The 25,293-nt window shown below is 52.3% G+C and overlaps 1 protein-coding gene across 1 annotated transcript in view; it reads left to right on the forward strand.

The window, feature by feature from the left end:
* The window catches only part of LOC116829840 (dedicator of cytokinesis protein 2-like), a 248,983-nt gene that overhangs the window by 111,402 nt on the left and 112,288 nt on the right, over positions 1-25,293 (forward strand). Inside the window, exon 6 of the mRNA XM_075066763.1 lies at positions 20,201-20,299. Within this exon, the coding sequence (XP_074922864.1) occupies positions 20,201-20,299 (99 nt within the window). The remainder of the gene's footprint in view (positions 1-20,200; positions 20,300-25,293) is intronic.

Raw genomic sequence — 25,293 nt, forward strand, 5'->3', positions numbered from 1 at the left:
TGCCGGGCTGCGCTGGCTGCCGGGCCGGGGAGGAGGAGCTGGAGGAGGCGGAGCCGGGAGGCAGGTCGGTGCCAAGCGATGTGTCATCAGCCGGGCGGCCAGGCGGGGCATGTGCGGGCTGGGCGGCCGCGGCAGGGAGCCCGGGGGTGGCCGCAGGGCATGTGCTGGGGAGGGGGGCGCCGGGCAGTGGGGAGCGCTCCTGTGCGGGGCATTGGTGCGGCGGGGGCTGAAGCAGGCGGCCGCTCTCGGGGCGGCACTTTGAAAGGGGTTGAAGAGTTGCAGGGAAGTGCCTGGGGCTGGAGAAAATCCCCAGCAGGAGTCTCTCGAGCTGGCTCGGGTGAGCGCAGCAGATAGGGGATGGAGGGAGGGTGGCTTGACCATGGGGCGTGAGCAGCTTGGCTGCGAGAAGCTCCCGGGCCCTGTAGGGGAGGAGGTGAACCCAGACCGTGCCTGGAAGCTGAACCAGGCACACAGGAGAGCCCACCCTGGTCAGTAACTGCTGGAAGTGGAACCAGCTCCTAAGCAAAGGGCAGATTCTCCCTCTTCTTGGTGTCTTGAAACCAGGACTGGAGGCCTGTCTGGGAGGTGCTTTAGCCAGACACAGTCAGGGCAGAGGAAACTGGCCCTGTTCTTTGGCCTGTGTTTACAGAGGTCGTGTCTGGCCTGCAGAGCCCTGAGGGGCTGAGCGGCAGGGTCTATGGGATAGGCTGGCTGGCTGCGTGTGTGACCCAAACCCCTCCAGCGTGTGGGATTCTGGCCAATCTAGTGGTACCCAGACGAGACCACTTAGAGAGAGAGATGATGAGTCTGCCCTACAGCCGGCTGGCTTTTTGCTCGTGCAGTCGAGCCTCATGCACTAAGCTCCCGAGATCCCAGGTTCAATCCCACCCACCAGTGAACGGGTCTGTCAGCGTTACACGTGCAGCAGGATAGGGCCTGTGCTGGGTGGGGGTGTACGAGTCTGGTCTGGCCTTGGAGAAGAGCCCCACTCCAGCTGAGTGTTAATGCTGCTGCTGGTGGCAGAGCTGGGTGGTTCTTGTGTGTGATGAAGGTGCCTCCTGCCTCCAAGTCTGGACAGAATAACCCTGCCAAGGAGACTTGGCACATCCAGCTGGGCAGGTGTCTGCCGCCCAGCCAGTGCCTGCGGGGGGAGCCCCTTCCCGTGGCTGTGAGAGTCTGATGCAGAGCTTGGCACTGCAGAGCGGCATGCAGTGCCCTGCTCACAGCTACTCTGGGTGTGGTTTACAGCCCCAGCTATGACGAGTCCTTCATAAGGCCTGAAACACCCCCTCCCACCTCTGCCCTGACTCCCAGCTGCCTCATTCAGCCCCCTCCCCAGCCCCTTAGGATTATGATCTGTCTGCTGGCAGTGCCGCCCAGGCGGGATAGAGTTCCTGGCGCTGGGGCAGCACAGACACAGAGCACAGTGCTTCTCCCCTGGAAGAGCCCAAGGACAAGATGACCGGTGCCATCAGAAGGGTGTCCAAGAGGATGACCCCTCCCTCAATCGTTAAGCACACACAGACCTTTGCTTTGTTGTTTGTTGGTATGTTTTTAACTTCAGCTGTACTCTCCTACCAGCCCAGCAGTCACTCCCTGGTTGGTTTCTAGTAGGTATTATGGCAAAAGTGGGTCATCAGCCACAGCTTCCCCATGCTCTGTATTCTCCCCCTTGCCTCCGAGCCCCCTCTTTCCACATACCTGATTGCTGTGGTTATTGGTTTTATGGTAGTGCCAAGAGACCAGGGTTCCACCATGCTAGGTGTCATGCAAGCATCTAGCGGGGACAGTCCCTGCCCCAGGAGCTCCCAGGCCACATGGGAGATGAGGGAGCAGGAGTACACCAGACAGATGGCGGAGCACAAGGGGCAGGGAGACGGGAATGGTCTTGGGGCAGCTGGGGGGTTATTGTAGGCCTGGCGGCAGAGGGAGCTGGAGGGAGCCAATGAGGTGGCCTTGTGGAGTTTAAGGGGAGCTCGCCCTGCATGTGAGGGCAGTGGGGCAGAAAGTGCAAAGGTGGGAACTGCGGCAAGTACCCAGTGTCCGCTGTCCCCTCTGTGCCCCTGATCTCCATCTTCCCACCACCAGCAGCCCTGAGCCCCCTGCAGGTTTTTTTCTTGTAAGATCCATTGGCTGGAGACGTCCACAATCGCTGCACCTGGTTGCTGGGTTGTCGCATGTGCAGTTTGATTCCAGGCAGCTACAAACAGCTCACTGCTCTGTGGTGGGGTTGTGACATTGCAGGTAACTCAGCAGTCATGTCACAACGGGGCAGCTCATCTGCATGCTGCAGTCCTGCTAGGGAAAAGTCTTTATCTGAATCCCCCGGAGGTTGTGTGAGTCGGTTGTGCTGCTGGGCAGACTGGTGCTTTGCTGGCAGATTTCTAGCCAGTGTGTGCACAGCTTCCCTGTTCCCTAGCTGAACCATATCCATATATATGGCAGGGTCTGGCTGCTTCCCTTCCCAGTAATGTCATATCAATGGAAATACAGTTTCATTGGCACAAGGTGTAACAGGCAGCTCAGTGAGTTCACCTGAATCTAATTCCAGCAGCTGCTAGAAGAGCTGTTTTCACATGACTTAACTAATCTCATCAAATCTCGAAGAGATCAGCTTGCTTTAGCAGTGTCCGTCCTGTCAGTTTGCTGCCAAGCCCCAGTTTTCTATGTAACCTCCAGTCTCACTCAGCTCTGCTGGCTGCTCCTCCCAGAGGAGACAAGCTGCATGCACTGGACTCATAAGAATGGCCGTACCGGGTCAGACCAAAGGTCCATCTAGCCCAGTATCTGTCTACCGACAATGGCCAATGCCAGGTGCCCCAGAGGGAGTGAAGCTAACAGGCAATGATCAAGTGATCTCTCTCCTGCCATCCACCTGCCAATCAACCCTCCACCCTTGACAACAGAGGTGGCTAGGAACACCATTTCTACCCATTCCTGACTAATATGCCATTATGGATCTGCCACCATGAATTTATCCAGTTCCCTTTTTTAACATTGTTAATTGTCCCAAGGCTTCACAACCTCCTCCTCAGGCAAGGAGTTCCACAGTTCATCTTGTGTTGCACTTGCTTGGGTGAATAAGACTTCCTTTTATTTGCTTTTTTAAACGTGTACCTAATTAATTTATTTTTGGGGACCCGTTCTTGGTTTTTATGGCGTGTGGGAACAAAGTAAAAAATAACCTTTTCCTTTATCCATTTCTCCCACATCACTTTGATTTATTATTTAGACCTCATATACAATAAATCCCCCTGAGTCTCTCTCCTTTTTTCCAGAAGTCTGTGGGTCCCATCGCTTCTTTATCTTTCCTCGCGATATGGAAGATCCCTCTCCAGAACCCTAAATCATTATTAGTGACCACCTCGTTATCCTCTCGCAGGAACACATTTTACTACGTCTGCCATGTTGCATTAGAAGTATCTAGATTGTATCAGAAATATAGTGCTCCCCACAAGAGAAAGTAACCCACACTGCCTAGTCTGAGTCACATCAGTTCTTCGGATAACGACATACCGCTATGCCTCGCCCCCCCGCGCAGTACACTCCAGTAGAAATCCTATAACCCAAAACTAAATCCCTAAACGCGCGCCTATACACTATCCTACCTCCCCCTATCTACGGTCTCTCACTTCTCTTTCTCATATCCCTTTATTCCTTTCCTGACCAATTTAAACCCCAACCCCTCATCTCACCTTAATCCTACACCCTACACCCCTCATCCCCACACCTCCAACCCTATACGTTCTGCTCTAATCTCACTTTCGTCACTCCCTGACCCTAACCTCGCACCAACATGCAAACCGTCACCTTAACCCAGACCCCTAACCCAACCCTACCCCTCGACCCTAACCCCAACCTCTCGACCTAACCTACATCACTACTGCCTACCCCAAACCCTAGATCCCATGGCACACAACCATACATCCCTCACCTCTTAACTACGCTAACCATGACCAGATTATACCCCACAGATTCCAACTCATTACGCCCTTCAAACCTAGCACCTTAACCGACATATCATCCCTCTCCTTCCTACCCCCACATCCGTAACTCCTAACCGTCTGTAGCCTTGCCTTAATACTTCCGACCATAAGCCCCATCCCTATCCCATGTACTGTATCCCAGTACTCAGGCCGCCAACTCGTCCCAGTCCTACATGTACTCCGACTCCTCTACTCACCCTAACACCGTTATTAACTACCCTCCTCCCCCCTCTCCATCCCACTCTCCTACGCCACAACCTTCTATCCTAACCTACACTCCTAACCCCATCTAACCTTAAGACCAACTAATCCTAACCCTAACTACCCTTAACCCTAACCCCTCAATCCTACCCTAAACCTAATACATCCCTACCCTACTCGTCTGAACTTCTACCCTACCCTTCAACTACCTATCCATCATGATACCCCTGAACACTCATCTACTATCTTGCCATTTTCTCCATCAATTCCTTGTTTTGCCCCCTCCCACAGTCAACTTAGTGTGAGCAATACTTCTTATTACTCTCTGAGTCACTGTTACTAGACTCACAATACTCACTCATAGCGTGCCAGGCGTTTAACCTCTCATCTTGAGCGCGCCGCAAAACCTTACCCAACCCTACCCCTACACAATCTACACTTAACCCTTAACTCAAACCCCATACGTCCTCCTCACATTCTAAATCTACAAATCAAACAATTCTGCACTTCCTATCCCCCTCTCCTCCTACACTGCCTTTTTCCTTTAACCCCCTACCCCTTATCCAGTACTCAAATTTACCATGCCCTTACATCCCCAATACCAAACCTCTCGCCCTTATATACAAACGAGCTCTAATCCATTGGTCGTCTCCTCATCTTCCTCCCTACAGATACTACTACCTCGCCACTGTAACCTCTCTTCTCTTCTCACATAAGTCTGTCTAGATGCCTCGAGAGATCCGCAACCTTCGCACCAGGCAGGCAAGTCACCATACGGTTCTCCCGATCATCACAAACCCAGCTATCTATGTTTCTAATGATCGAATCTCCCATTACTAACACCTGCCTTTTCCTAGCAACTGGAGTTCCCTCCCCCCAGGAGAGGTAACCTCAGTGCAAGAGGCAACCCCAGCACCATCTGGAAGGAGGGTCCCAACTATGGGGAGGTTTCCTCTGCTCCATGTGACTGCTCTGCTTCCCTGGGCCTTTCTTCCTCCTCAACAGCACAGGGGCTGTCTGAGCGGAGGTGGACAATTCTACAGTGTCCGGAAAGCCTCATCAACATACCTCTCTGCCTCCCTTAGCTCCTCCAGTTCCGCCACCCTGGCCTCCAAAGCCCATACGTGGTCTCTGGGCGTTCAGGAGCTCCTTGCACCGACTGCACACATACGCCACCAAGCCCACAAGGCAGGTAATCATACATGCTACACTCAGCGCAATAAAACTTCTGGATAGCCCTCACTCTCCTGCTGGGCTTCTGCCTGCATTGTCTCCTAGTTAATGAAAGGGTGGTTTAAAGAAAGGGGTTTTGGAATATGGGTTGGATTATAGGTTTTAAGGGGACTACAGGGGAACAGGTAGGACCAACAAGGGACCCCCACTCCTCTTCCAAACTCCCTTGCAAAACTCCCTGTTAGCAGCCCCTGATCACTTGTGTGCGGCTTTATAAAGCCCTGGCCTGAGTTAATGCCCCGCCCACTGATTAAGGCTCAGCCAATTACCAGAGACTTTGACCTTTCAAACCTTCCTTTGAAGCTCACGGCCTCCAACTGCCAGCCACAGCACACGGTCCTTCAAACAAACAAACAAACAAACAGACAGACTCCGGGGGGAAAGGGGAGTAGGCTGCTCTGCCTGCTAACACCATGGCACTTGGCATTCCCTTCTCGAGGAGCCCCGGGTCCTTGTGCTGGGGCGGTTCCATTCGGAGCCACAGGCCAAGGCAATCTCTGTCCAGGAGCTGCCGTCAGGTCTCTCCTGAGCTGGGCTTGTGGGCAGGTAGGATAGGTGAGAATGTGAGTTTCCAGCCTGCCCTATGTCACATGCTCACTGCCTCAGAAAGGGCCCTTGCCACGCACGCTGTGTGTCGCCTGCACTCCCGAGCAAAGTCATGGGCATGGACTGGGTTGGAGCCAGGAGACATTCATTACAGACTTTGCAGGCAAGTCATGCCTGCTAGGACTGAAAGAATATGGATTAGTAGGGGCAGCTGATGACCCCTGTGCCAATGCAGGACTCTCTCTGCAGTTTGCCCCAGAAAGGCCCTGTGGTGTCTTTGTGCAGGTGCTGCTGACACAGCTGTGGGCCAGTCGGGGACACAGCTCCTGGCTTGCCATGTTCACTCTTTCACTTGTATGCTAATAGGATTGATTTTTATTCATTTACTGTTTAGCTGGATCAGTTTCTGGGTCCTTGGAATGTTTTCCAAGCCTCCCCATGTCCTTGGATTCACTGCACCTGCTTCGTGATAGTCCTGAGCACTGGGGAAAGGTGCAATGTGGAACAGACCCTGCTCCACGGAACAGGGCCCTTCACTGGCAGTGCAAGGAGCCCCCAGCACGCTGCTCCCCAGCCTCAGCTGTGCCCTGGTGGGACTCTCTTCTGGAGCTTAGTCTCCAGCGCTCAGTCACTTCCTACTCTCTCTGCCGATACTGCTAATGAGGGGCCACTTAATGCCGTTTGTGCTGTGCTCCTTCTGGGTCATCCTGTGCACACTTCCCTTCACCAAAATCCAAAGTAGCCACCAGATGGCAGCACTAGTCCGTCACTGATGACCTGGGGTCAGATTTCAAGTGGTTCTCAAACCGTGGTGGGACCCTGTCTTAATGGGGTCACCACAGCCAGTGTTAGACTTGCTGAGGTCTGGGGCAGGGCTTAGGTTACAGGCCCCCTGCCTGGGGCTAAAGCCCTTGGGCTTCGGCTTTGGACTCCCCACCTTGGGTGGTGGGGCTCAGGCTGTGGCTTTGGACTCCTGTCCAGGGCAGTGGAGCTCAGGTGGGCTCAGGCTTGGTCCTCCCTCGCAGGGTCGTGTAGTAATTGTTGTCAGAAGGGGGGTCATGGGGCTGTGAAGTTTGAGAACCCCTAGATTAGGCCTAGCAATGGAATATTCCCTCCCCAAGCCCCCCCGCCAGCCTGGGGCTAGATTGGAACTAGTGTCCCCTAGAGGGGAAAGGCCTAGCCACCTCTTCACACCCGCTGGCCAGTGTCTCCGCTGGCCTCATTTTCATTGTCTTTTCCCATCGAGCTGGATGAAATGTGGGGTACAGGGGCTGGGAAGGAGCTTCAAGCCCTGCAGCATCATGGGCAGCTCTCACGCTTGGGTACGGTGGGCATCAGCAGCGAAGAAGAGCAGAAGGTAAAGGGGGTTCACGTTCATGCACATAGTGGTTGGTATGAAAGTGGGTCTGAGGACAGATGGGTCAGTTTCCATTGGCAGGGAACCTTCCTTTTGAGCCTTTGCAGCGTGAGCCCGTCCCTGGGTCGCAAACTGCCATGACTCTGTCCCCAACCCTCACATGGCTCCGTTGCCCCTGCCTGGCGGAGCTGTGTCTTGCACTGGGTTGTTGTGTGTGTGGCTTTACCTAGTGGAAGAGGCCTCTTGCGGAGAACACTCCTCTGCCTCTGCCCCGGAGATGGGGCTGCTGAGTGCTTGCTGGGCAGGGGTGGCAGGTTCCAGACATTGTCAAGTGTCAGTTAAATGAACCAAATGGGACCCGCATCACCGCTGATGCGTTAGAGTGTTTCACAGGGGTGGGGGGGTTGCCTGGGCAAGATTGCAAAGCCTTGGAGCCAGGCTGTTGCTCGGCGGTGGGAGCAGGTTGAACAGGAGCACAGGACACATTCTCATTCCCCCACATCACACAAGTTGTGTAGAACCCGGGGACACGTTCTCCTGGCTGGGAGAGAGCAGACTGGGTCTGCGGCCCGGTGCCAAGGGGAGGGATGTTCATCAGAACTTAGGCTGGTGTGAGTGAGGGCTGAGCCATTCCTGGGGAGAGATGTGCTTAACGCCTGTGGAGCAGGCACACTGGGCAGCGCTCGCTCTGTCCCCGGTGTCCCTGGGTACCCATCGCTGGCACTGTCACATCTAGTTCTGGTTTCTCAGGAGATGGTGCGGGGCAGGGCGTGGGACTGGCAGCTCCCTGTCCCGCTCTGCCATTGGGAAGAGGGGAGGATGAAAGCGCAGTCTGGCCATGGATGGGCTGCTCTGTGCCAGCAGCAGGGAAGGTGACTCTCTCAAGCACTCCCTCGTGAGCACCTCCCAAGGAAACCCAGGTGCTGCTTAGGGTCCCCTGAGGATCATCCTCTGGGTGCAGTCAGCTGCGGTTTCCAAGGATCACACCCTGCCCAGCTGCCATGGCTAGTTCAGCTGGGGGTGTGGTTTTAATGTCAATGACTTGCTGAGCTAACCATAAACCGTGGCTTTAAAAAGCTCTCTAGATGTCACTCTGTGGCGGTGCTGGCCTGACAAGTGGTGAGTGAAGTCCTCTGTTCGAGCTGCTGTCCTACAAGTGGAAAGCTCTGCAGCACATTAGCCACGTCCCAAGCCATCTAGTGCCTGTAAGCGCTAATACTCCATCTTGGAACACGGGGCTGCTGCCTGGGGCTTGTGACAGTTCTTGGGATACCAAGGATTGTGAGTTGCCTTGTTCCTCACTGCCTCTAGCAAGGGGTGTGACGAACTGGGACTGTTCTTAATGTTTGCTCTGAGTACTGTGTTGGTGCCTCAGTGTCCCCTAGGCAGTTCTTAAGTATCTAGGTGGTGGGATAAGGGTGTGTGATTGCTGCAGAGCAAAGGGCCAGTGCACCTAAATGCCTGGCAGTCTGTCTCCTAGCAACTGATGGCCTGGGCCCCTCCTCTGCAAAGGTGCCAACTGAAGGTGTTGGAGACAAAGGGATCAGGTGACCTCCTGGCCCGGGAAAGGAGCTGAGCAGAGAGGAGGGGCTGGAGGGGGTGGTGAGTCTGGAGCTTGCTGGGGACGAGGAGTGAAGTGCAGACCTAGGGGTCTGGCTCACTGCCCCCCAGAATGGACCCGGCCGAGGGGTCTGGTTTGCTGTATCTACAAGCTCTGTTTTAGACCCTGTTCCTGTCATCGAATAAACCTCTGTTTTGCTGGCTGAGAGTCACGTCTGACTGCAAAGTGGGGGTGCAGAACCCTGTGGCTTCCCCAGGACCCCGCCTGGGTGGGCTCGCTGTGGGAAGCACACGGAGGGGCAGAGGATGCTGAATGCTCCAAGGAGAGACCCAGGAGGTGAAGACGTGTGAGCTTCTTGCCCTGAACAAGTCTGCTCCAAGGGAGAGGAGGCTCCCCAAAGTCCTGACTGGCTTAGTGGGGAGCAGTTCCAGAGCATCGCCCAGGGACTCCGTGACAAGGGGTCACCGTGACGGGTCCCCAGGGTGAAACCTGGGCTGTAGAACTGCTGAGCCCTCCACACCCACCAGCCTGGGCTGTCCCTCACGCTGATGCTGCATCATGCGACAAACCTCTGGCAGGCCCTGCATGTTCACAGCCAGCCACAGGCAGGGACATGGATGACGTCCCAGCCACTCAGGGATAAGGCTGCGATTTAGTCACAGGTGTTTTTAGTAAAAGTCATGGACAGGTCACGGGCAGTAAACAAAAATTCACAGCTGTGACCTGTCCATGACTTGTACTGTATGTCCCTAACTAAAACTTGGGCTGGGGGTGTCCCGGGACCCCTGCTGGTGTTGGGGGGGCAGGCAGTGGCATGTGGCCTGGGACCCTCTCTGATGTGGGGGGAAGGGGGTTGGGGGCTGGCAGGCTCCCTACCTGACTCTGCAGGGCTTCCTGGAAGTGGCTGGCATGTCCCTGAAGCTCCTAGGAGGATGGAAGGCCATGGGGCTCCGCACACTGCCCCCGCCATGAGCGCTGGCTCTCAGCTCCCATTGGCCAGAAACTGCAGCCAATGGGAGCTGCAGGGGTGAGCTGGCAGAGCCCCCTGCCCCTTCTGCCTAGGAGCTCCTTACACACCTGTCTATAATGTGTAAGCACAAAAGCACTGTGATCCTGGGGGTACTCAGTTTGAGAGACGTGCGCTGGAAGTCTTATGCAGCCAGGACAAAAACACCCTGGGAATTTTTAAACATTGTAGATGACAATTTCCTAACTGAAAAAGTGTTGCAGCCAATGTGGGGGAATTTGTTATTAGACCTTGTCCTAGCAGATAAAGAAGAACTGATTGCAAAACTTAATGGTAACTTAGGTACAAGTGCCCATGACTTGATCACATTTATAATGTCCAAGCAGAATAAAGTCCAGACCAGTAACAGATATACTCGGTTCTTTAATAGGGCCAGTTTCACAAAGCTGAAAACAATTATGAGCCAGATCAGCTGGGAGGAAGAATTTAATCAGAAAAATGTGAATAATAATTGGGAATAGTTTAAGAACATCTTACTAGATGCCCAAAAACCCATAGCCCCACAACTGAGGAAGAAGACCTGTGCTGCTTAAAAAAACAACCTAGGTTAGAGGGGAAGAGAAGGCAGCTTAGATAGATAGAAAGATAGAAAGAAAGGGGAAGTTTATAATGATATTAACCAGAAGTTAGGCATTGTACAAAATTGATAAGGGAATCCAAAGGACACAAGGTGAACTCTCTGGCCAACAGAGTTAAGGATAATAAGAAGGAGTTTTAAAAAATATATTGGGGGGGGTGGGAATGTTACTGGTCTGTAGATGGACCACTAGATGGGAATTGTAGAATTAGCAATAATTGGAAAAAATAGAAGTGTTCAATAAATATTTCTGTTCAATATTTGGGGAAGAACAGACGATGCAGTCTCATCATATGGTGATAACACTCTTTCCATTCCATTAGTCTCACTAGCGGATGTTAAACCGAAGCTACTAACATTAAAAGATTTTAAAATCAGCATATCCAGATAACTGGTAGGCAAGAGATTTAAAAGAGCTGGTTGTGGAGCTCACTGGACCGTTAATGCTGATTTTCAATAAGTCTTGGAGCACTGGGGAAATTCCAGAAGACTGGAACAAAGCTAATGTGCAATTTTTAAAAAGAGTAACTGGGCTCACCTAGGTAAATTACAAGCCTGTCAGCTTGACACTGATCACAGACAAGATAGTGGCACGGCTGCTACTGGAGTCAATTAATAAAGAACTAAAGGAGGCTAATGGAATTAACATGGGCTTTTGGAAGGTAGATCCTGTCAAACTAACTTGATTTTTTTTTATGAGATTACAAGTTTGGCTGATAAAGGTAATAGTGGGAATATAATGTACTTAGGCGTCTGTAAGGCATTTGACTTCGATACCGTAAGACATTTTGATTAAAAACCTAGAGCAATATAAAATTAATTATGTCACACATTAAATGGATTAAAAACCAGCAATTCTTCAAGAGCATCCCTGTGGGTGCTCCGCTGTGCCTTGCGCCTCTGATCAGAGGGTTTTGGCAGCAGCGCTTTTTCAGCCTGCACATGTGCCCCACACCCACACTAAGGCTATATGGGGCTGCGTGTCAGTTCCTTCTCCATAGCCTTCAGCCTGCAGTGGGTCCCACTGCTGTGCCTGTTCTCTGCTGCTATGCAGGAGTTAGTTAGCAGAGAGCGTTTGTAGTTGTTGGATCAGCAGTTCCCTTTTCTTTCATTCTTTCTTTCACTCGCTGGAATGCTAAAGGTGACTCTCTTATCATGTGGCTATTCCAGTCAGCGATGGGCATTCCCACTGCCTGTGCTGTTTGGGTGATACCAATATCCCTAGTAAGTGCAAGATACTCATTTTCTTCAAGGGTAGACATCCCCCCCTACCCCATCCCCCCAAAAAACAGGGAGATCAAATTTAAACTGCTGCTGATGGAGCAAGCCCTGTAGCCTCGTCCATATTGATATCTTGGTCACTGGATGCCTCTAGAGAAATAGGTGGTACGGTGGCAGCAAGTACATCTATGGTACTGAAGACCTCAGCAAAGGTAGTTCCATTACCCACATCTGAGCACAAGGAGATGAGTAAATCTCCAAGAAAATCTTTAGTATCAGAGGGGTAGCCGTGTTAGTCTGGATCTGTAAAAGCAGCAAAGAGTCCTGTGGCACCTTATAGACTAACAGACGTATGGGACCATGAGCTTTCGTGGGTCACATGCATCCGACGAAGTGGGTATTCACCCATGAAAGCTCATGCTCCCATACGTCTGTTAGTCTATAAGGTGCCACAGGACTCTGCTGCTTTTACAAGAAAAACTTTGTCACCGACACCCAAGAAGAGTATGGAGCCCTCAGGTCCCAAAGGGAGTGCCACGCAGGCACCAAGTGATGTTGGTACTGCAAAGGCAAAGAGGAGTCCATCATCTGAGACAGACATAGTCCCAATCTCTGGTACACATTGTCACCCTGGCAGAAAAGGTCATGCCAGAGTGTATTCAGGCCCATTCACCTGGGTATTAGTAGAGATCAAAGTGATTGTTGAAGGTAGAAGAGTGTATTTGATATTTAAACTCCATGAAAATTACTGGGATGTTACCTGCATTGTTTTCACTGATCTGTCTCCTGCTGTAATACAGCAACATTGACCGTGTGTGCACCCTGTAATAATCAGCCCATCAAGGAAGCCTTGTGGGATGCTAGTGAAGGACTTTAACAGACAAGTGCTAATTTCAGAGCAAGTGGCCACCATGTGTGATGACCAGAGGTCAGTGACTCAAAGTGCATTTCTCATGCACTGCCATCAAAGGAAAAGCCCACGTGAGTGGTGACCCTGTCAGCTTGTTTTCTGCGAGAAGAAGCTGTGAGTGTGGAGTCAAGGAAAGATCCTGCATCTCTGTCCTAGTTGGACTCTTACAGAGCAGGGTACCAGATGCACAGCGGAGATCCCCAGAGACAATCTGGGCACCCTGAAAAGACTTTTGCGAAACTGGCAGTTCATTACATCACTGCCACAATTTGCAATTACAAACCACGACTCACCCGTATGTATATTTTACCTGCTTTAAACTCTCAATAACTCTCACTTCCTTGTCTTAGCTAACCCTTCTGTTAGTTTGCTATAGAAGTGGATGCCAGCACTGGCTTTGGTGTACACTCTAGGCTGCCAACTGATCTGGGGTAAGTGACAGTCTCTCAGGACTGGGAGTACCCGGATGTGTGATTTCTGGTATAAGTGACTCTTCTCACTCAGTGCAGGTTCTTTGGGTGGAAGAGAGACTGGGAGTCTGAGGGGACTGTCTGTGACTCCAGGGGAGGACTGGTACAGAGATCCAAGAGTTCCAATTTGTCACTGGCTTGATGAAATCTAATTACAGACCACACCACCACCTGGGGGTGTCTGCCCTGTTTTTTGACAGTCTGCCCTGAGATCGGCACTCCCAGTGGTGAGCCACTGCAGACAGTGGGACATCGATACCGAGAGCAGCAGAGACATAGCGGTGATGAGTTCTTAGCCTAATGATGAACAACATTTGGAACCGGTAACAGGAAAATCACCAGTACCAAAGACCACTGAGGCACCTACAGTGCCGAGGGAATCAAAGCGACTCAATCCCAGGTCAAGCACTCAGTACCAGCTGCATTGGTACCAAAGCTGCCCTCCACAGGTCCTACTTGATCCTCTGTTTGACACCATCGGTGCCGCAAGAATTTAGGTACCCTAAGGACCTGATAGCATCTTTGGAGTCAGGGTTTCCTGTTAATGAGTGCTGGGGGGTTGTCAGCAGTCAGATTCTCTCAGTAACTGGTCCACCAGTATCCTGGAATACCATGTTTGCCCTTGGCTGTCTTGCAAATGTAACAGCTATCTCCCCCCAGGAATATGTGGAAAAGGACTCTTCATACTCTTAAGTTACATCCACGTTTCCTTTGTCTCTTCCAGGACACACTGCTCTCCATCTTAAACTGATGTACTACGCAAGATAGATGCCAAAGGGCACCCACTTGGCAGGGACACACATGGCTGCCTCCCTCTGTGCCATTTGGGCCCCTCAGTAGCCTTGCTATGATTGTTCTGCTGTCAACAATTTGCATAGAATCATGGAAGATTAGGGTTGGAAGGGACCTCAGGAGGTCATCTAGTCCAACCCCCTGCTCAAAGCAGAAACAATCCCCAGATTTTTACCCCGGTTCCCCAAATGGCCTCCTCAAGGATTTAACTCACAACCCTGGGTTTAGCAGGCCAATGCTCAAACCACTGAGTTATCCCTCCCCCAAGTCATTGCACCACCAGAAGGAACAGAGAAGGGCCCACTCACTTCAACCTCCTCTACCACCATCTATCTGAGAGAAAGAGACCATGGAGGAGCAAGAGGTCAGGGCAGATAAGGAGGTGACACCTCTTATTAATATTTCTTCCTCATCACCTGATAAAGCTGTGATGCCTCGGCTACCTTCTATGGTGGATGACTTTAGACAATTTCAGGAACTGATGAGATGAATTGTTGATGCAATGCAGATTCCCTTAGAGAAGTTTCAGAAGTCCCACCATAAACTCCTAGATGTATTACATACTGCAGCATTGATGAAGATTGTCATTCTGGTCAATGAAGCTCTCAGGGAGCCTACTAAAACTGTTTGGCAAACCCCAGCTACTGCACCACCTACACAGAAGAGGGCGGATAAAAAGTATTAGATCCCTACCAGGGAAGTAGACGTTTCTATTTTCCCACCCAGCTCCGAAATCCTTGGTGTTGGAGGCTGTTAATGAGCAGGGCAGACAGCACAGCAAAGGACAAAAAGAGGTTCAGGTTCATGACATAGCAAAGGGCCAAAAGAGGTTCATGTTTGGCCAGGAGTGCCTGATGGTTTGCTATTCTGAATTAAAGTGTGGCAAACCATCAGGCACTCCTGGCCAAACATGATTATCTAAACAACAACAAATTTAATTCCTTTATTGAGCACCTGCTAGTGGAACATCATGACTGATTTAAAGTGGTTATACAAGAGGATTAGCTTCTGGCAAGAACATCGCTCCAGGCCACATTGGATGCTGCAAATATGGTCGCTCGATTGATATCCACTGCAGTGGTCAGGGTTGAGCATCTTGGCTGCAGCTGTCCTGCTTCCCAAGAGAAGTTTGAAGCCCTGTCAAAGACCTCCCCTTTGGTGGTCCCAAGCTCTTTGCAGACTCCATGGATACATTTCTCCACACACTAAAGGATTCGAGGGCCATGCTGCAATCTTTAGGGATTATAGTCCTGTAAATAAGAGGAGATTTAGCGAGTTTCAAATGGCACACAGAGCATGCCTTTGAATACCTTGTTAATTGAATTGTCTCGTTAGACTGACCCCCGACTTGGTAAGACAACTCCCATCTTTTCATGTACTATGTATATATACCTGCTACTATGTTTTCCACTCCATGCAACTGACCAACTGGGTTCTAGCCCACAGAAGCTTATGCGCAAATAAATGTGTTAGTCTCTAAGGTGCCACAAGGACTCCTTGTTGTTTTTCCTGATACAGACTAACATGGCTGCCCCTCTGAGTTCTGATGGATTGTTCCAGTGTATCTACCACTCAGTCAGCAGAGGTTTACAGCTGCAACTTAATATACCCCCTCCACCCCAGAAGGCCCCTTTCAGGCTACGTGGGAGAGTATGACATTGGACAGTTGGGCTTTGGAAGCGGTAACATCTGGTTACACTATTCATTCCCCCCCACCCCAGAAGGCCCCTTTCAGGCTACGTGGGAGAGTATGACATTGGACAGTTGGGCTTTGGAAGCGGTAACATCTGCTGACACTATCCATTTCCCTTCCCCTTCCCTCTTCAGAGCCCTTCTCATGATCAATTGCTGGCACAAGAGATTGCCTTCTTTCTGTGTTTGTGAGGCATGAACCAGTTCCTGTACAGCACAGGGGACAGGGATTGTGTTAAAAGTACCTCCTGATTCCCAAGAAGTATGGAGGATAGAGACCAGTTTTAGCTGTCAGGTCTCTAAACAGATATGTAAAACAGCAGAAATTTATGATGGTGACCCTTGCACCCATAATTCCCTTGTTAGAATTAGGAGCTTGATTCATGACTGTCGACCTACAAGATGCATATTTTCATATCACTATTCCCTCCTGACACAAGAGATGTCTTTGATTTCTAATCAACAAGCACTAGTCATAGTGGGTGGTTCCTTTCGGCCTGTCTTCTGTCCCAAGAATGTGATCAAAGATTCTGGCACCTACATTGTTTGGGGATAGTAGTTTTCCTGTATCTGGACGATGGGCTGATCAGAGCAGGTCATATCAGGGAGCGTTGGCAGTAGTAAAAATGACGTGTTCTCTGTTTGGCAGCCTGAGCCTCCAAAAGAACCTTGAAAAATCCATTTTGAGTCCAACACAGAGTCTGGACTACATAGGAGCTTCTCTGGATGCAGTGGCAGGCAGAGTGTACCTTCCTCGCAGGTAGATGTAAGGTACCTGTAGTTCTTCCTGAAGGAGATTCCTCCTGAATCTCATCTCAAAGATTCAGGGTTGTTCTCAAGTAACAGTAAGAGATTGTCTTCAACTGCTGCAGCAAACGGCGGAACCTCCAGGCTAGGAATATCACGTGGAAGGCTCAGGAGTTTAGTTACCATTTGTAATTTAGAGAGAAATGTCTGCTGAGGTCATCTGCCAGGTTCTGAATACCTAGGAGGAATGAAGCTGAGATGACTATCTGGTTGGCTATGTGTCACTTCAGCAAAGAGAAATGGGGAACGTACTGCTCCCTGATGGATGACGTACTGCATGCATGCCACATTGTCTGTCATTATCTTTATTGACTTGGACCTGATCAGTGGTAGAATGTGTAAGCAAGCATTTTTGACAGCTCTCAGTTCCAGAACATTGGTGGGAAGAAGCTGCTCCTGTAGTGACCATTTGCCCTGAACCTTATGAGATCCCAGACGTGCCCCCAACCCAGACATGAAGCGTCCGACTTTATGACTCTGGTAGGGGGATTCTGGAAGAACGGAACACATTGCACATGTTTTTGTTGGATCTTCTACCACTTGAATGATTGTATAACCCACTGGGGAATGACGGTAACCTGGCCTTGACTGTGCTTGCTTGGTTTGTAAACAGTTTGCAGCCATCCCTGTAGACCTCAAAAGACATTGCCTGGTGCATTGTACTACAAAGATGCAAGCTGTGAGAGCAATACAGCGATGTCTGGACAATCCAGGAAGTTTTTGGAAAGTGTAGGGGACAATTTCCTGGTGCAAGTGCTGGAGGAACTAGCTAGGGTGACCAGACATCCCGATAAAATAGGGACTGTCCCGATTTTTAGACGTTTGTCCTGCGTCCCTATTGATGTTTGGTCGGGATGTAATTTGTCCCGATATTTTGCACTCCTGGTTTTTGTTTTGTTCTGTTTTGTTCCACCAGAGGGACTCCGCTTTTTTTGCCCCCCTCTCTTCTCTCTTTCGGCCAGCGAGACGCCGGGACTCCGATTTTTTTGGTGTTTTTTTTTTGCTCCACCGGAAGGACTACCCCCCCCCCCCCACCTATGTGTCCCGATATTTTCTTCATCCCATCTGGTTACCCTAGAACCAGCTAGGGGCAGAGCTGTTCTTGACCTGATGCTCACAAACAGGGAAGAATTAATAGGGGAAGCAAAAGTGGATGAGAACCTGGGAGGCAGTTACCATGAGATGGTCAAGTTCAGGATCCTGACACAAGGAAGAAAGGAGAGCAGCAGAATACGGACCTTGGACTTCAGAAAAGCAGACTTTGACTCCCTCAGGGAGCTGATGGGCAGGATCCCTGGGAGATAACAATGAGGGCGAAGGAGCCAGGAGAGCTGCTGTATTTAAAGAATCCTTATTGAGTGCAGAACAACCCATCCTGATGTGTAGAAAGAACATTAAATATGGCAGGCGACAGCTTGGCTTAACAGTGAAATCCTTGCTGATCTAAACACAAAAAGAGAGCTTACAAGAAGTGGAAGATTGGAACAATGACCAAGAGGAGTATAAAAATTGCTCAGCATGCAGGAGTGAAATCAGGAAGACCAAATCAGACGTGAGTTGCAGCTAGCGAGCGAGTTAAGAGTAACAAGAAGGTTTCTTCAGGTATGTTAGCAAACAAGAAGTCAAGGAAGGTGTGGCCCCTGGCTGAATGAGGGAGGCAACCTAGTGACAAAGGATGTGAAAAAGCTAATGTACTCAATGCTTTTTTGCCTCTGTCTCATAACAAGGTCAGCTCCCAGAATGCTGCACTGGCAGCACAGCATGGGAGGAGGTGACCAGCCTCTGTGGAGAAGAAGTGGTTCAGGACTATTTAGAAACTGGACGAGCACAAGTCCATGGCCAGATGCGCTGCATCCGAGGGTGCTAGGAGTTGGCGGATGTGAGTGCAGAGCATTGGCCATTACTTTGAAAACTCATGGGATCGGGGGAGGTCCCGGATGACTGCAAATAGGCTACTGTAGGCGCCCATCTTTAAAAAGGGAGGAAAGAGAATCCAGGGAACTACAGACCGGTCAGCCTCACCCAGTCCCTGAAAAATCGTGTGAGCAGAAGGAAAGTGATCAGAACAGTCAGCATGGATTCACCAAGGTAGTCATGCCTGACTAACCTAACTGCCTTCTATGAGGAGATAACTGTCTCTGTGGTGAGGGGAAAGCAATGGACGTGTTATTCCTTGACTTTAACAAAGCTTTTGATACTGTCTCCCACAGTATTCTTGCCAGCAAGTTAAAGAAATATGGGCTGGATGAATGAACAATAGGTGGATAGAAAGCTGGCTAGATCATTGGCTCAACAGATAATCATCAACGGCTCGAATGCTAGTTGTAGCCGGTTTCAAGTGGAGTGCCCTAGGGTTGGTCCTAGGGCCGGTTTTGTTCGACATCTTTATCAATGATCTGGAGATGGGATTTATTGCACCTTCAGCCAGTTTGCAGATGACACTAACTGGGAGGAGTGATAGATATGCTGGAAGGTAGGGATATGATACAGAGGGACCTAGACAAATTGAGGATTGGGCCAAAAGAAACCTGATGAGGTTCAACAAGGACAAGTGCAGAGTCTGCACTTAGAACAGAAGAATCCCATGCACTGCTAAGACTAGGGACTGAATGGCTAGGCAGCAGTTCTGCAGGAAGGACGTAGGGTTACAGTGGACAGAAAGCTGGATATGAGTCAAGTGTGCCTTTGTTGCCAAAGGCTAACGGCATTTTGGGCTGTATAAGTAGGGCATTGCCAGCAGTCGATGACGGGTGATCATTCCCTCTGCGACATTGATGAAGCTCACTGGAGTACTGTGTCCAGTTTTGACCCCACTACAAGAAGTATGTGGAAAAATGGAGAGAGTCCAGGGATTGATGGCACATGACTTACAAGGAAGAGCTGAGGAACTGGGATTGCTTAGTCTGCAGAAGAGAAGAATGAGGGGGATTATATTAGCTGCTCTTCAACTACCTGAAGGGTTCCAAAGAGGAGGATCTTAGCTGTTCTCAGTGGTACCTGATGCAGAACAAGAGCAATGGTCTCAAGTTGCAGTGGGGAGGTTTAGGTTGGATATTAGGAAACACTTTTTCACTAGGAGGGTGGTGAAGGCACATGGAATGGGTTACTAGGGAGATGGAGAATCTCCTTCCTTGAGGAGGCTTGACAAAGCCCTGGCTGGATGATTTAGGCTGGGGTTTGGTCTTGCTTCCTAACTGTCAGAGTGGTTAAGCTCTGGAATAAATTGCCTAGGGAGGTTGTGGAATCGCCATCATTGGAGGTTTTTAAGAGCAGGGTTGGACAAACACCTGTCAGGGATGGTCTAGATCAGGGGTAGGCAACCTATGGCACACGTACCGAAGGCGACACGCAAGCTGATTTTCAGTGGCACTCACAATGCCTGGGTCCTGGACACCTGTCCGAGGGGCTCCGCATTTTAATTTAATTTTAAATGAAGCTTCTTTAACATTTTAAAAACCTTATTTACTTTACATACAACAATAGTTTAGTTATATATTGTAGACTTCTAGAAAGAGAATAACGTTAAAATGTATTACTGGCACACAAAACCTTGAATTAGAGTGAATAAATGAAGACTCGGCGCACCGCTTCTGAAAAGCTGCCGACCCCTGGTCTAGATAATACCTAGTCCTGCCATGAGTGCAGGGGACCGGACTAGATGACCTCTCGAGGTCCCTTCCAGTCCTACAATTCTATGGGTGGGCTGAGGCCGTGGGTCAGGCCAGGGGACCCCAGTGAGTAATCGCTCGGTTCTCTGCACCCCAAGGCCTGGGTCACTCAGCATATGTCCTGTTGACTCCCTGGGTCTGTCTCTCCTCAGAGTCACTACGTGGCCTGCATGGCAGCCATCCTGAACCAGATGGACGAGGTCCATTACAGCTCCTACATCCAGGCCTTCTCAGCCCGGACCGACCTGGTGGTGAGTCACCCGCTCAGCCTGTGCTCTCCAGGGCCCGGCCTGGCAGCTCTCGGGGCTGTCGCTCGTCGTGGTGCTGGCGTATCACCCACCCCCAGGCCAGACAGCCCCTTCCCCCGTCCTGTCCCAGACACTCCCCAGCTGCTCCGCATCCCTTCTGCATGGCCCAGGCCAGTCCCTTCCCATGAGCTGCGGGCAGGGGTTTCCCACACCCAGCCAGGCAGTGCCCAGCTGGCAGGCCGCGCCCAAGCACTGGCCAGGCTCACTGGCTGTGATGTCTCGCTTTGGTTCATCTATGGGAGGGTGCCGCCTAGGGCCCGGGGTGTGGGGGGCGAAAGCCAGCAGCTCCCATAGCGTCACCAGCTGGCATCAACTCGAGCATTAGCTCCAGGAGCAGCTCTGCAGCAGAGGGGATGGGATGGGGTGAGGGGCTGCGGAGTCAGGGTGGGAGCAGGATTGAAAGGAGGAGACTGCAACGGACACCCCAGGGAGAAAAGGGGCTTCGGGGCTGGTGTCGGGTGGGTCAGTGGGGGCGGGACATGGGCCTGGCCAGACCTGAGCCTGAGTCACAAAGCTCAATAGCTGTGGGTGGGGGCCGGGGCTGGTGCTCTTCTGTGCTTGCCTCCCGCCTCACTAGTGCCCCCCGAGTGCTACCCCCCGCCAGACGTTGCTAGGAGATGGTGGCGGAGTTCGGGGTCCTGCGGGGTGGGATCTGTAGGCTGCGCAGTTATAAGAGGCTTGGCAGTGGCAGTGCTGTTCCCCAGCCTACCACCAGCCCCTCCCCCACAGCACCCCACCTCCAGCTATGTTTTTGTGAGAAGATCAGAACCCTGTGGCTTCCCGACCCCGCCTGTGGGCTCGACTGTGGGAACCCACAGGGGGCAGGGATGACTGAATGCTCCAAGGAGACCCAGGAGTGAAGAGTGTGAGTCTCTTGCTCTGAACAAGTGCTGTTTCTCCACGGAAGAGGAGGCTCCCCATAAAAGTCCTGTACGGGTCTCTTTTGTGGGCGTTCCGAACATCGCCCTTGGTTGGACCCGACAACTGATTGCAGCGGTGGGATTGTACTGACCGTGAATGGCTGCTTCTTGCAGTAGTGACTGGGGCAGTAAAGACAACGGGGTATCGGGACCAGCGTGCTGAAGCGCAAGAGAAACGTTGTCAGGGGTGCAGTACACTCTGGGAGTGTGTTAGCCCATGCGAGGAGGATGTTGGAGTACTCTAGTGTCCCCTGGAGGACTCAGCGAGCAGTCACATGTGGGCGGAGGAGGCGTTGCCGCTCTCAACCCTGGAGAGTAGAGGATTTATGCTAGTAGCAGGGTTCTCCTGGTGGATTGCAGGAGCAGATACCCAGGGCAGAGGAGTCGGCGCTCGCCCTGGCAAAGATTGGTGATCACGAGAAGGGCTGGCACACATGGGTTCTTCCTGGAAGACCTGGGGAGCCAAGAGACACAGGCTGTGAGATCCAGAGCACTGGACCGGTAAAGTGATGGCCTATCATCTCAGCTCTAAGGAAGGACATGTGTCCTGTGCACAAAAGAGGGTATCGCATGGAGTTCACCAAGCACAGTTAATCGTGCAGTGGAGGAGAAGACTGCTCTGAGGAGCAGATTCCTCGTCCAGATGGGGCTACCTAGAGGATCTAGGAGCAGGCTGGTAGCAGCCGCCAGGCACCCCTAGGTTCTGGTCCCAAACCAGACCAAATGGTCTTCACTTGATTCGGGCTAAGTCGCTCATCAGGGGATCTGTGAGATGTGATCCTCAGATGATGTAGAGCAGAGCCGAGGTGAGAGGCTCGAGAGGACCTATGAGAGAGAGCAAAGCTGGTAGAAAAGCGCAAGGAAGAAAAGCGCAGCAGACATGGACTGGTGATGCGTGGAGAGGGAGACAAGGGGTTTGCCCAGTCGTCGTCAGTTGGGTAACAGCCTGCGTTGGGCGAGCGAAGGCTACTAACAGAGAAACGTGGTGGGTGGTGCATGTCCGCCAGATGATGAAGTGAAACTGTGGACCTGGGTGAGGACTCTTCCTGGGGTGAAGCCCCTCGCCGACGCCTTAGCCCGTTTCCTTGCAGACCCAGGAAGGGGTCGGGCTGCCTGGATAGTGGGGTTGCTCCGGATAATCGGCTGGTGAGGCCTTTGAGGGGTGACGTGCTACTCCCTGGACAGGATCCAGGCCCTGCTCCTGTAATGGCCGAGGGTGTGAATTCAAATCCACGAACCCATTGGCGGATGGAAATGGTCATTTGAAATGCAAGATGACCTGGCTGGCAGGGGGAGGGCAGCTGGATTCAGGATACCTGCCTACCTGTAACCAGCCCCCTGGGACTGAGGGGAGGGAGAGATGCTCCCGCCCCTGCACACTGGAGGAGGGGCTCACGCTGGCTCTGATGCTGGAACGGAGAGAGAGAGCTCGCTGACTGCCCCCACTGGACAGCCAGGGCAGCGCTGAGCACGTGGGGGAGCTGAGACCCACAGTGAGTGGGGGGCACCAGCAGCGCGCTTGCCAGCCAGGTTTGCCATGGTCAGACTGCTGCTGGGAAAGATTCACACAGGAGGGAGCTACCAGCGGACAAGGCTCAGGGGGGCTGTGACCCAGGCCCAGCCAGTGAGAGGAGCAGGTCCCACTCCCTGCCCCAGCAGCTGAATCCAGACGAGCTGCAGAGGATCCCTCCTTGGAGACTGAGGAACTTGCTGGCCACAGCGCTGCAACCCCCTTTTGGGAAGGCTGCAGGGAACAGTCCTGCGGGAGAAGGGATTCTGTACCGGGAATGGGCTCCCAAGGGGAAGTAGAACTGGGGGGAATCGGAGGCAGCTGTGCTTGCCCAGGTATCACAGGGTTCTTCCTTTTGAGCTGCTGGATGGGGAGAGTGAGGGGACCCCGACCCGGAAAGGGAAGGATTGGAAGAGAAGGGGGAACACCCTGGGGATCTCTTCTCCTGGAGGTGGAAGCCAATCTCCCTATCAGTGTTCCCCATCAGAGTCACTGGGAAAGCAGCCAGAACCTGGACGGGAGAGTCAAGGACATGCTGGCTTTGAGATGGGATCCAGCCGTTTTACAGCCATGGGCTCATCCGTGGGGGTGATCCCAAGCAAGACAGGATGATCTGGTTTTGTGGGACTATCAAGAAGCTTTAAGCACCACGTGTCCGATGCCGACCCATGCATAGCCTGGGGAGATTCTAGACAAGCACGAGGGCGATGGGAACTTGCCCGGCGACACTATAACATGTGCCTTTAGCCAGACCTGGGAGGAACAGGTGTCCCAGGTGAAAGGGGCTGGGCTGCTCAAGGAGGTGGGACTGACGGTAAAGCTGGAAGTGTAAGGGGGACTGCAGAGGTGTTTTATCTGGGACACAGGTGGGAGCGGCTGTCCAACCCACAGAAGCTTGGCAAGGGCCAAAGGGGGGCTCTTAACCAAAGAGAGCCTGATCACGGACCAGGGTGCTGGGGAGAAGACCTTCGTCCAGTTTGAACCCAATGGGTACTGGGGTAGCAAAAGGGTTCAAAGCTGCATAAACCTTCCCACATGCGGCCTGCGAGTGCCATCAAGCACATTCACCTAAGGAGGGCGTGAGACTGGCTGTCTGTGTAACTCACACAAGGAATGGGAGAGATGCTGGGGCATCCATGGAATGTTGGTGTTCAAACTTCCCAGTCACTGGCTGGAGTGACCTCATCAGTTTGGTTTCGAAGGGGGGAGAGATGTGACAAATGAGATGTTCTTAATGCTTGCTCTGAATACTGTGTTAGGTGCCTCAGATGTCCCTAGGCAGTTCTTAAGTATCTAGATGGGGATAAGGGTTGTGTGATTGCTGCAGAGCAAAGGCAGTGCACCTAAATGCCGGGCACTCTGTCTCTAGCAACTGATGGCCTGGCCCCCTTCTCTGCAAAGGTGCCAGGCTGAAGGTGTGGAAGACAAAGGATCAGGTGACCCTCCTGGCCCGGGAAAGGAGCTGAGCAGAGAGAGGCTGGAGGGGTGTTGTCTAGAGCTGGCTGGGGACGAGAGAGTGAAGTGCAACGTGGGGGTCTGGCTCACTGCCCCCAGTGGACCCGGCCGAGGTCCCGTTCGCTTTACCTACAAGCTCTGTTTTAGACCCTGTTCCTGTCATCGATAAACCTCTGTTGTACTGGATGGCTAAGAGTCACGTCTGACTAGCAAGTGGGGGTGCAGACCCTGTGCTTCCCCAGAACCCGCTGGGGCGCCTCACTGGGGAGCGCACGGGGGGCAGAGGATGCTGAATCTGTCCAAGGAGAGACCCAGAAGATGAAGCCGTGTGAGCTTCTTGCCCTGAACAAGTTGCTCCAGGGAGAGAGGCTCCCGCAGAGTCTGCCTGGCTTTGTGGGAGCTTTCCGAGAGCATTGCCCAGGACTCCGGACGAGGTGCGGGTGGGGGAAGGAAGTTGTCCGAGAAGCTGGTTATGGGGTGCCGTGCAAGGAGGGTGCTGAAGAGCTGGAGAGGGCTACAGGGGGTCTGAGGAGCAGGAGATGGGTGCGTGGGGGGAGGATACTGAGGATCTGGAGTGGGTATGTGGGGGGAGGTCCTGAGAGCTGCAGTGGTAGTGCTGTGGAGGGAGGGTTGAGCTGGAGTGGGTTCAGGTGCATTGAGGGAGGGGCGTTGCTGAGGAGCTGGTTCTGGGGTGCCATGTGGAGGAGGGGGTGCGAGGAGCTGTTCATGGGAGTGCGCAAGGGGGCTGAGGAGCTGAGGGGGGGGACTTTTTTGTGGGGAGGGTTCTGAGGAGCTGGCGGTGGGTGCATGAGGAGGGGTCTGAGGAGCTGGTTCTTGGGTTGCCCATGAGGAGGGTGCTGTAGGGTCTGGATTCTGGGGTGCCAAGGGTGGGCTGAGCTAAGCCTGGAGGTGGGGTGCTGTGGGAGGGGTTCTGAGAGCTTGCAGTGGGTGTGCCATGAGGAGATTGGGGGTTCTGAGAGGGTTCTGGGGTTCCAATGGAGGAGGGGCTGAGGAGATGGTTCTGGGGTGCAAGGGTGGGACTGAGCAGCTGA

This window comes from Chelonoidis abingdonii, chromosome 5, assembly GCF_003597395.2.
Source record: "Chelonoidis abingdonii isolate Lonesome George chromosome 5, CheloAbing_2.0, whole genome shotgun sequence".
Taxonomy (NCBI): Eukaryota; Metazoa; Chordata; order Testudines; family Testudinidae; genus Chelonoidis; species Chelonoidis abingdonii.